Source organism: Pinus tabuliformis, chromosome 9 (genome assembly GCF_031772625.1).
Source record: "Pinus tabuliformis cultivar Carrire ecotype Pingquan chromosome 9, CPIR1, whole genome shotgun sequence".
Taxonomy (NCBI): Eukaryota; Viridiplantae; Streptophyta; class Pinopsida; order Pinales; family Pinaceae; genus Pinus; species Pinus tabuliformis.
Genome location: NC_142307.1, coordinates 1354915936 through 1354928032, shown reverse-complemented (window position 1 = coordinate 1354928032; position 12097 = coordinate 1354915936). Strand labels below are relative to the sequence as shown.

General features: G+C 41.8%; 1 protein-coding gene across 1 annotated transcript; it reads right to left on the bottom strand.

Moving 5' to 3' along the window:
• Positions 1-379: 379 nt before the first annotated feature.
• Positions 380-733, bottom strand: LOC149153534 (uncharacterized). The gene has a single exon (XM_089443841.1). It carries the CDS (start codon positions 731-733, stop codon positions 380-382), a length of 354 nt encoding a protein of 117 aa, XP_089299967.1.
• Positions 734-12097: the final 11364 nt, after the last annotated feature.

Here is a 12097-nt window from a genome sequence, read left to right as displayed (position 1 = left end):
TTCTTTACCCCCCAACCACAAATGGGTTGCGGCATGCTGAAGTTGCTGAAACAACCTTATTATCCTTGTGCTTATTTTTGTGACAAGACTAGACTTAACCTAGTGGCTTGCTTTTTTGATTTTTTTATGCGTTGTGGAATGGCTTCAGGCGTGCACCATTCACCCATCCATGTAGTAGGACTCCATCCAGTTGCGCGAGCCTTATTTCTCCTGAATCTCTGATTTCGTGACTATAAATGAGCCTAATCAGTGCATCTGCAGTTTCCCTGTGAACTTCAGGAACTTGTTGTCATATAGGAGTACCTGTTCCCCTATTTTAAAAGACTTCTTCCTTATATGCCTAGCATGCCAAGATTTTTTGCCTTATCTTCTCCAATGACTAATGAAACTCAGCCAAGAACTGGGTTTCGTCAAGTTCCAACAATTTACCCAGTCTTTCCTGCAAGGCTATGTTGTCTGTCATTCCCATGGCTTCAAATATGAACATACTTGGTAATATAAATTCTTCTGGAACCACAACTTCCCTTCCGTATACTAGCTGAAACAAAGTTTGCATATGAAGTATCTTTACTGTTGTCTTGTACGCCCATAGAGTTGTGAGTATTATTTCATCCCAGTCGTCCCTGTTGGCTAACATGACCTTTGTTAGCCCTTTCTCCAGGATTTTGTTGAATGCTTCCACTGCATCGTTGGCCTGTGGGTGATAGGGGCTACTCTTGTTATGCTGAATCATGAAGGTCCTCAATAGAGTCTCAATGGTTTCATTCAAAAAGTGCGTTCCTTGGTCACTTGTGAGGCTCCTCAGGCATCCAAACCTTGAGACTATGTTCTCAAAAATAAACCTTGCAACTGTTTCGCTGTACAGTCCTTGACGACTACTGCTTCTGACCACCGGGTGAGGTATTCTATTGCTGTTATTATGTATCTCGCTTGCAAGTGCCTCGCCGGTGGTGTCATGGGTCCAATGAAATCTATTGCCCGTTTATCAAATATTTGCACTGTGTGGACAAGATGTAGAGGAAACTCATCCTGTCGTGAAAGCTTTCCGACCCTTTGACAGACGTCGCAGCTCTTAGCAAATTCTTTAGAATCTTTATGAATAGTTAGCCATGAGAGTCTTGCGTATAGTATCTTTCTCGCGGTGGCTTTACCTCCCACATGGCCTCCTGCAACCCCCACATGGCATTACCATAGAACATCATTTCTTTCATGCTGGAGGACACAGCACCTCAGTATTTGATCTAAGCCCATCTTGTAGAGGTGTCCTACAATTAGCTGGTAATCTGTTGCCCTTACTACCAAGTGTCGTTTTTGTGTTGTCATAGTGAGGCAATCTCTTCTAGGTGATCTGGGATTGCCTCTATTCTGAATAAGTCGGCGTCGGGTAATCGATCATCCACTGCTCCTTCATTCTCCCCTGTCTCTAGTCACGGTCCCACATTCAGTCTGTCGGGTTTATCACTACCTCGAAAGTAAATTCCTAGAACAACTACAACCATCAACATATTCTCCCTTCTAGTACTGGCTTGTTTACCAAGTATTTGAGCGCAGAATGGTCTGTAAATAATTTGAATGGTGCACCCAATAAATAATGCCTAAACTTTTGGAGAGAATAAACCATTGTCGAGGCTTCTCTCTCGGTTGTTGTATAGTTTCTCTCCACAGTTGACAACTTTCTGCTAGCATAGTACATCGGGTGGTCCATATTCTTCTCCCCTGGCTGTGCTAAGACCGCTCCCAGTGCTATACCTGACGCGTCAATGTGCACATGGAACATTTTGTTCCAATCGGGATATACGAGTATAGGTGCACTTACCAGCCTTTCCTTTAACTTATTCAGAGTTGTCTGACAATCCTCAATCCAAATGAACTCTTCCGTTCTCTTCAACAATTTTTCCATTGGGGTTGTGATTGATGCGTAGTTCCTGATGAATCGTCGGTAGTACCCCGTATGACCTAGAGTTGATCTTAGTTGTTTTATGTTGCGCGGTGGTTCCATGTGGACAATTGTTGCAACCTTCACTGGGTCTACACATACTCCATCCTTGCAGACGATATGGCCTAGTAGTGTTCCAAATGGGACTGCGAAGATACATTTCTTGAGGTTTAAAGAAATCTGCAGTTGCCTGCACCTTTCAAACATTACTCTTAATAAGTTGGTGTGTTGTTTTAACAGACTATACATTGTCCAATCATCCATGTACACCTCTAGAAACTTGTGAATATAGTCTCGGAATGTAGCTATGACAATCCTTGAGAAGACTACTGGTGCATTCTTTAGTCTGAATGGCATCACATTGTATGCATATGACCCCCACTCAGTAGTGAATGTTGTTTTTCTTTTATCCTCCTCAGCTATTCGAACTTGGTGGTAACCCGAAAATCCATCTGTGAACGAATATGCTTCATTCCCTGCCACATTGTCTAGGACTTCATCACTGAAAGGCATCGGGAACGGGTCATGCACACATGCATTGTTAAGGCTTTTGTAATCAACACATACTCTAATCTCGGTTGCGTCCTTCTTGTTCTGTATGACTATCAGGCTTATCCACTCAGCTTCATCTACTAGAAATATAATTCCTACTTCCAACATTTTGTCGATCTCCTTCTTAACTTTCTCCTTCACCCTTGGGTTTAATCTGTATGGTCTGTGCTTTACTGACCAGACATCTAGTCTCAAAACAATTTTCATTTCCCCTATATTTCCTTTTATCCCCTTCGGCTCTGCTACTAAGGTTGGGAACGAGTCTTGATATTCTTGTAGTAGGTCAAAAATATCTTTTGTGGTTTGTTCGTCCCAGTAGTCTCCCACAGATGCTATTTTGGGCTTATCCTCTGTCCCAACATTTTGTTTTCTTAGTTTCATTGGTAGAAGGTGGGCACCTCCTGTTGAGGGGCTCTCCCGGATGTCCCTCTCTCCTTCTGTTTCCCCGAAGGTTAGGTGTCTCAATCCATCCAACCCATCCTCCTTTATCTCTATGTCCACCTTGTCGCAGGTTGCATATCCTGGTGACTCCATGTCGTACAGATATTGCAGAAAATTTTCATCGGGCCCTCCTTCAACCAATGGCTCTAGGGTGAATAGAACCCGCTTTATCGCCTGGAGTGCCTCTGTCATGTGTGCCTCGTTACCTCTAAATGAAAAGTTGCTAACAAACTGTACCTCCAAAGCATCCCAATCTGTTGTCCGTTGACCGAGCTCCTCTTGTACATACCAAGCTCGGGGGATAGTTCCGAGGGTATGTATAAATGCGTGTACCCATCGATCCTTCAACATTCCTTGGCTCTTCCAATTGGTTATGCAATCTTCGATGTGCTTCTCGGGACTTGAATCCCCCTGGTACCTTGCCTTATCCTATGGTCGATCTTCCTCCTAGGAAAATCTTTCCTTCATGGCTTGCTTGATGCTCGTCCAGTCTCTTAGTGCATTGCGGTGCATCTTCCACCATCTTGCTGGTGTTGCCATGAGGGCGATATCAAGAAAGGGAATCTTTTGATCCTTCGTTATTTCCTGGTCTATCATGTTCAAGAAGGCGTCCACTGGTTCAAGGCCATAATATTTGGGATAGTCACCCATCTTCGTTCCTATCCAATTTACTCGGGTTACCATTGCACAATGTCTAGTGTTTAGTTCATACCCACCTTGCTACCATGCATCCCATGCAGCTTCTGAGCCGGTCTCTGAGCTTTGAATACTTCTCCATCTGACTGAGGCTCCTTCCGTGGGATTTATATAATCTTCCCTCTTCCCGGTTGTGAGCGTGTGGAGTTGGTCTAGCATTCCTGGTTCATCCCTGTCATCTACTGGTTCTGTGAACCTAGGTCCTTGATAGGGCTCCAAAGGTTGGATCACCCTTAACCCTTCTGCTTTGAAAATCATCATTTCTTTCTTTAGGTCGATGACAACATAGTTTTCATAGGCCTAATCAATCCCAAGGAGCATCGGGTATGGGTCCTTATCCCCCATGATGTCAATCACCTCAAATTCAGTGTGCGTCTTCACCCCCGCCACATCGACTTCCACGTTCTCCAACCTCCCAATGGGCAGTATACAATATTGATTTTCCATTCTTAGTTGAATTGGCAAGTATTTCAGTTGTGGCTTCCCCATTGCCTCCCATGTTTTTCTAGGTAGGATGTTTACATCCGACCCCAAGTCTAACATTGTGTCCCTTATCTGGAACCCTGCAACCTGCGCATTGATTTGGAACTCCTTGTCACTTCTCCTCTTGTTCTGTTTCACTCTTCTGGAGTTCTTTTTTGGCAAATCTGCGAGTGATCACTCCACTTCCCCTTCTTCTACGGATACCGCAGCCTTCAAACTTTTCCACAACTCCTTCAACATGACTTCATCCTCAACAATCTTCAAGAATAGTTTAAACCATTCTTCAATCATCTAGTCGCGCTCAAGCACGTGCTCCTGCAGTTTCTGGTTGTCTCTCTTCTCGGTCATCCCCTCGAACAACTTAGCTACCTCATGATAATATTTCTTTTGGCATTCAGGCTGATATACTTCCTATGGAGATTTTGCTTTAACAATCAAGGGTGGGTCCATTGTGCTACAATCCTCCCTTGTCTTCTTTCCTCCTTGGGTGATTATATTAATATTGGTTGCGGGAAGAATGTCATTGGTCCATGGTTCGGCATTAACTAGGTTAGCTCCCCTCTGCTTGGTCGTTTCCTCCCACTTTGCAATGAGTTCTGGACAATCCTCTGTGGTATGGGTATTAATCCTGCACTGTGAGCACCAAGGTCTCCTCGGGAGCGAGCATTCCCTGGCGACATGCCCTTCCTGGTCGCAGTTGTAACACCTCACGGGACCTCTTCCTCTAGTTCTCCCTCCTTGCCCATTTCCTCCTCATCCTCCCTGATTTGACTCATTAATTTTGAACGTAGATTTGTCCAGTCGTTCTGCTAGAGCATCTAGTGCTCTGCACTGATCAGTGTGATGCGTTGTAGATGCGTAGAACTCACAGTAGTTTTTATTGGGGACGTTGGAGTATTTTTGCAGTATCAGGAAAATCTGTGGTAGGGATCTGTACACTCTATAGATCTCGCAAAATTCTTGGCTATTCCTTCCCGGGAAAGCTCCTTGCGCTCCTATTGCTGCAACTCCTGTGGTTGGTGGGGCCCCTGACGAGCCAGCGACTCCCCCTAGATGATTAATCCCTCGCAACCTGGGGCACTCTGTCTCAATGTGCCCTTCCACCATGCAGTGGGTGCACCATGCATTGGGTTTGGCTGGTCGTACTAGCTGAAGATCCTTCATTTTCTCCGTTAACGTTGCGATCTGAAAATGCAAGTCCATGGACATAGATTGTGAAGAGGAAGAAGAAAAGGAGCAATAAATGTCAAAAGAGGAGGATGTACTCCAGGATCAAAGCCTAGATAAAGAAGAAATGAATCCGACCATATCTTGTAATGCATTGGCAGGAATTACCACTCCTCAAACCATCAAGATAGAAGGACAAATCAAGAAGAAAAATGTAATAGTGTTTATTGATTCAGGAAGTACCCACAATTTTATTCATTGTAAGGTAGCAAAAGAATTGAATTGCTTCTTATATCGAGCACCAGAGTGTCAAGTGATGGTTCCAAATGGAGGAACAATAAATTGCTCTGGAAAGTGCCATAATATCAAGCTATCCATGGGAGAATATGTATTGACTAGCCCAATGCTTTCCATTCCAATGGGAGGTGTTGATGTTGTACTAGGAGTCCAATGGTTACAATCCTTGGGTACAATATCTTTTAATTTTCAAGAACTTTTCGTGAAGTTTTATGCAGAAGGAAAGGAAGTTGAATTAAGGGGTATTGCAGGGAAACCAGGAAAGATAATCAACTCTAACGGTATGACAAAGCTTCTAAAAAAGGAACAAAGAGGTGTAATTGCACAATTATGTTTGCTAGATGTTTCCACATCAGAATCATATATTTCTCCAGATCTCCAAAAAGTCTTGGACAATAATTCCAAGGTATTTGAGACTCCCAAAGGTCTCCCACCTATTCGTGATCATGATCATGCTATTCATCTTATTCTAGGAAGTGTTCCTCCAAACATCAGGCCGTACAGATATCCCTATGCCCAAAAGAGCGAAATTGAACATATGGTTGCAGAAATGCTAGAGGCTGGTATAATTCAACCTAGTCAAAGTTCTTTCTCTGCTCCAGTAGTATTGGTGCACAAGAAGGATGGATCATGGTGCATGTGTCTAGATTATAGGGAGCTCAACAAGCTCACTATTAAAGATAAGTTTCCCATTCCTGTCATTGATGAATTACTAGATGAATTGCATGGATCAATTTACTTCACCAAGTTGGATCTTCGTTCAGGATATCATCAAATCAGAATGAAGACTGAAGACATTCTGAAAACAACATTTAGAACTCATGAGGGTCATTATGAATTTTTGGTCATGCCTTTTGGCCTTACCAATGCACCTTCTACATTTCAAGGTTTGATGAATTCCATTTTCAAACCCTTCCTTAGAAAATTTGTGTTAGTATTTTTTGATGATATACTAATCTACAGCAAGTCTTGGAAGGATCATGTTGAACATGTTGACAGGGTGCTACAACTATTGGAGGAGAAACAATTATATGCAAAAAGATCCAAATGTTTCTTTGGAGTACAAGAGGTGGAATATTAGGGTCATATTGTATCTCATGAAGGAGTTAAGGTAGACCCTAGCAAAATTAAAGCCATTAAGGAATGGAAAATCCCCACATCCATAAAGCATCTACGAGGATTTCTCAGGTTGACAGGGTATTATCACAAGTTTGTTAAGAATTATGGGAGAATAGCAGCACCTCTAACAACATTATTGAAGAAAGATGCATTTTCATGGACTCCAGAAGCAACAAAGGCCTTCGAACATCTTAAAGAGGCAATGTGCCAAGCACCAGTCTTAGCTACACCAGACTTCACAAAAACCTTTATTGTGGAATGTGATGCTTCGGGAAATGGAATTGGTGTTGTTTTAATGCAAGATGAAAGACCCATTGCTTTTGAAAGTCGTCCAATCAAGGGAAAGTTTTTACACAAAGCTATTTATGAGAAGGAAATGTTGGAAATACTACATGCACTTAAGAAATGGAGACCCTACCTAATGGGAAGACACTTCAAGGTAAAAACGGATCATGATAGCCTTAAATACTTTTTAGGACAAAGGTTATCCTCTGAAGAGCAACAAAAGTGGGTCACAAAGATGTTGGGTTATGACTTTGAAATCACCTACAAAAAAGGGAAGCAAAATGTGGTGGCAGATGCACTCTTAAGAAAGGATGAGGATGTGGAAGCATTGTTGTGCGCCATTTCTACTATCTAACCCGATTGGATAAACGAAGCAAGGGAGGAATGGAAGAATGATGAAAAAGGGTGGGCACTTATTCGAAATTTACAACAAGATTCCAGTACATTTGATACATTTAGCTGGCAAAATGATTCGTTATGGTACAAAGATCGCTTATATCTCTGTAAGAATTCCCAACTCAAACAAAAGATTCTTATGGAATTGCACACTTCTCCCTTAGGAGGGCACTCAGGGTTTTTAAAAACTTACCACAGGGTTAAGAAGGATTTTTTTTGGGATGGCCTTAAATCGGATATTCAAAAGTTTGTGGTGGAATGTTTGGTTTGCCAACAAAATAAATTTGAAACAATTAAGACCCCGGGTCTATTACAACCTTTATCCATTCCAAGCCAACATTGAGAGGAGGTTTCAATGGATATTATCACAGGTTTACCCAAGTCTGAGGGAAAGAATGCCATCATGGTGGTAGTTGACAGAGTTACCAAGTATGCACACTTTTGTGCATTATCACATCCATTTAAAGCTAGTACAGTTTCTACTGCATTTATGGAAACAATTCAAAAGCTACATGGAAATCCAAAGATTATTGTAAGTGACAGAGATCCCATCTTTACCGGAAATTTTTGGACAGAATTATTTTCTTGTCTTGGTACTCAGTTAGCTCATAGCTCATATTATCATCCTCAATCTAATGGGCAAACTGAGATAGTAAACAAATTTCTGGAAGGATATCTTCGTTGCTTTGTCTCTGATAAACAGACACAATGGGTCAAATGGTTGCCTCTAGCTGAATGGTGGTATAACACATCCTTCCATACAGCAACAAAAATGACCCCATTTATGGCACTTTATGGATATCAGCCACCATCCATCACATCATATTTAAGAGAAAATTCTAAGGTTCAAGCAGTGGAACATCACATCGAACATCAACAACAAGTCCTCCAACTCTTAAAGGATAACCTCGTGTTGGACAAAATAGAATGAAACAACAGGCAGATCAACATTGCAGCGAAAGAAGTTTTGATGTAGGTGATTGGGTATTCCTATGGCTACAACCATATAAACAAATGTCCCTGAAGCAAGCTAAGAAGGATAATAAATTATCACCAAAGTATTATGGTCCGTACAAGGTGTTGCAAAAGATTGCTACTATGGCATACAAATTGGAGCTTCCTGCAGCTTCTCGAGTGCACCTAGTTTTCCATGTTTCATGTTTAAAGAAGGTTATAGGAGACAAGCTCACAGTTCAAACAATATTGCCAGAACTTGACGTGGAAGGAAAAATTATATTGGAACCGGAAGCAGTCACAGAGACAAGAACTAGACAGCTATGAAATCGATCAATTTCAGAGTATCTCATCAAGTGGAAGAAATTATCCACTGAAGATTCCACATGGGAGGATGAGAATTTTATACAGAAGCATCCAGAACTACTCAACTGTTGAGGACAACACTTTTTTGAAGGAGAGGGGCATGTTAGATCCCTATAATACTAGTGATTACCCCATTACTATTGTAGTTCTATCTCTTATTAATATTGTTGTGCCCCTATTGCCCCCATATTGTTATTATTGTGCCCCATAGAAACCCTCTATTGTTATTTTTGTGGCTTTATAGTATTATTGTTAGGTCGGCTGGGTTATATTGTGACTCCTTAGACTCCTATATATAGAAAGGAGGTTTTGTCATTTGTATCATCCAAGAATTGTTCATTTATGTAATGTAAAGGAGGTTGCCCCCTTGACGAGGCCGAATTCTAAGGCGTTGATCTATCTTTTCTATCTTTTCTTGAGTTGGTTTCATAATAGGATGCTTCTCCTTCATTAAATAATCTCATCGCATCACCCATGTCTTCTTCTCTTTCCTCTCCATACCCACTCGGCCTCTGCTCTTGCAATCCACCTTCCGCAACCTGTAGGGAAGGTCCCTCTTCATTCCTCTGACTCCTATGTCTTCCGTCACCGCTCTTGCTCTGCCCAACGTCTTCCTCTCCTCCCTCCTCGACTCGGGGTTTTCCCATCACCACTCCTACTTGGTGGGGGCCCATCCTCCTCTTCCCCAGAGTCTTAATCACTCTTGTCTGCCACTTATCCGCTAGCAGTGCTCTCCTCTGCACTCTAACATCTCTAGCTTTCTTCAATTCTTCTGCATCCATCCCTTCAACAGCATCTCTATTCCTCAACTGGTAGCATTCCCCCCTCTACATCCTTCCCTCAGTACTGGGGTTTTACGCTGCCATCCCCGCGGTGGGCGAGGGAAGTAATCCTTCTTCTACCATAAACATCTTAATCCACGTCGGTACTTCCCTCATCAACCTTCCTCTTAATCCGGAGCCGAATACAGCTTCTGCCTTTGAGAAAGATTGATAACTCTCTGCAGCAAACTCGACTATATATCCTTCCACCGTAGTCTTTACCCAAAAATCGACTACTCTAGTCAGATCATTGTCCAATTGTTGGAGCAGTGCGATATCCGACGGAGTCTAGCTATGGTGAACTATCGTCGATCCCCCTGACTGGTTCTGCCCCTTCAGCCTTCTTAACCAATTGTATAGGTCTTCTGGAAACTTGCACTAGAAAATATCATACTGATCATTGGTACCATCGGCATATAAAATCCCCTCACTTACCTTGCCGATTGGTTGATTTCTACAGGTAGCTTGCTCTGCTACAAACTGATCTACTTTATGATTCCACCAATCCCTGATCTCTCTCTTGAATATCCTCGACACCATGTTCCGAACCAGTTCTTGTAACTTCAGGTCCCGGCAACAGAACCATTTGTTGGCACAAAAGAGTCATCAGGGAGAAAAGACCCTGGGTTCGGGCGCAGAGGGCCAACAATGGTCTGGTGTAGTCTAGGACAACGCCGACATTTTCACCTTACCCAAAGGGTAAGGAGTCTCACCTGAGGCGTGTCGCGACCGGAAGTAAGAAAGGTTCAACATGGGATCAAGGGAGCACCAACCAAGGCATCATCCAATAACAAATATATATTCATTATACACGAAACAGAGATAACAGCATAATAGCGTTTACACAAGAACTACTAAATACATGCATTTGATGGGACATTTAAATTTTTTAGAAACTCATCACACCAAGGGACCCATACATATCTTGATTCGCAACCAGTCTAGCTTTCTTTCTATTAACTTAGCAATAAAACAGTACAACATAACTTCGGCATTCGCCACAAGAAACTACAAGGAATACCCGATCAGATGCATGGATTCGATCTCAACCTCAAGGGCCCAGTTCGCCTGGACTCCTACATTCTGCTATCCGTCTACTGCAACCAGATGTCTGCTCACCAACTCCAACAACCTTGCCAATTATCCGATTAACCAACCAACCTCTCTTCTTTCTAGCACTCTCCTTTTATATTCCTTTCTGCCGCTTGGACTGACAATTCTTGCTCGGCTGCTCTTTCACCTTCCCGCCCACTCGGTTGCCTTTGTCTTTCGTTGCCACCTTGCTGCAACTCTTGCGCAATTTCCTGTTCCTGCCTTGTTATCCAACTGACTCTTCCGCAAGCTAACCGTTGCTGCCACCCGCTTCCTTTTCATCCTTCGGTCAGCGAAAATTGATTAAAACCTTTTCAAAATTAAACGACGGCCCCAACAACCTTCTCAAGTGATCTAATTCCTTCCTTTAGGCTGACTTGAGGATCTGAGGGCTAACTTGTACTCTTGGAGATTCCAAGACTTTCCAGACTCGGAAATAATTCTTTTTGCAATTACAAATTGCCTAGAAGGGTCTAATAAACATGATGCTGACTCCAGTGAATCACGACAATAAATCGTAAGACCTAACAAACCCTAGAAGCACAAAGAAAATGCTTTTACCTAAAAGACCATCAATAATGAGCATGAAACCCATGCTTTAATAATAATTTTCATTTCTTCTTTTCTTGTCTATTACATAGGATACATATTGAAATGAGTACAACAATTATGAAGACCAAAACTAGCTACATTTCTCAACAGTTTCCATGTAGCAGTTCAATAATCCTCTCGAATTGTATTTGAAAGAGTCATCTTACCTTATATCACAACATATTTCACTATTTTCAAAAGAAAAACAAAAGGATAATATTAGTTCAGATGTGTGTTTATACTATCATATAATGGATTCTTGTAATCTTTGTCGAAGACATGTAATATGTGGATGAAAGAAAAATTCTCTAAAAAAACCAGAGGAATGTGAGGCTAAATTTCGAAGGCACAAAGTTGCTTTTATAGATTTTGAAACTAATCAAAGATAAATGAAGCTTAGTGTAATTATACCTTTCACATTTCCTTTGATAAATTTGTTCTGCACTGCTCTCGATAGGGCTCCCCTGATTTGGGAAAGGACAAATGAAAAGTTGTTGAGGCACATTTACACCGACCTTGTTTTCTCTCTAGCTTCAGGGGACAATGATTTAACTAGTCATGTGCATGACCTGCAGATAGAATACATGGGTCCTTTGTTTGATTAGATGGAAGCAAAACTGGGAGTTGATTGCAATAGATGCACTTACAACAACTGCACATATTCATATTTTATGACCCTTGGACATTCTTGTTTTGAGACCACAATCTTCCATCTATAGCTATATCAAGTCAATTTGTTATGAATATATAATTTTATTGTGTTTGAGATACAAGGAGATGATATAGAATATATGATGCTTATAACTGTGGATCGAGTTACTGAAATGGAAATATTGGGATTAAGGCTCACCCTTCACCCTTGACACTTCTTCTATGGCTTATTGGACACTTAAAGTGCAAA

Excerpts from the sequence above, each read along its gene's own strand:
- LOC149153534 (XM_089443841.1), bottom strand. The coding sequence starts at position 733 with ATGATTCAGCATAACAAGAGTAGCCCCTATCACCCACAGGCCAACGAT.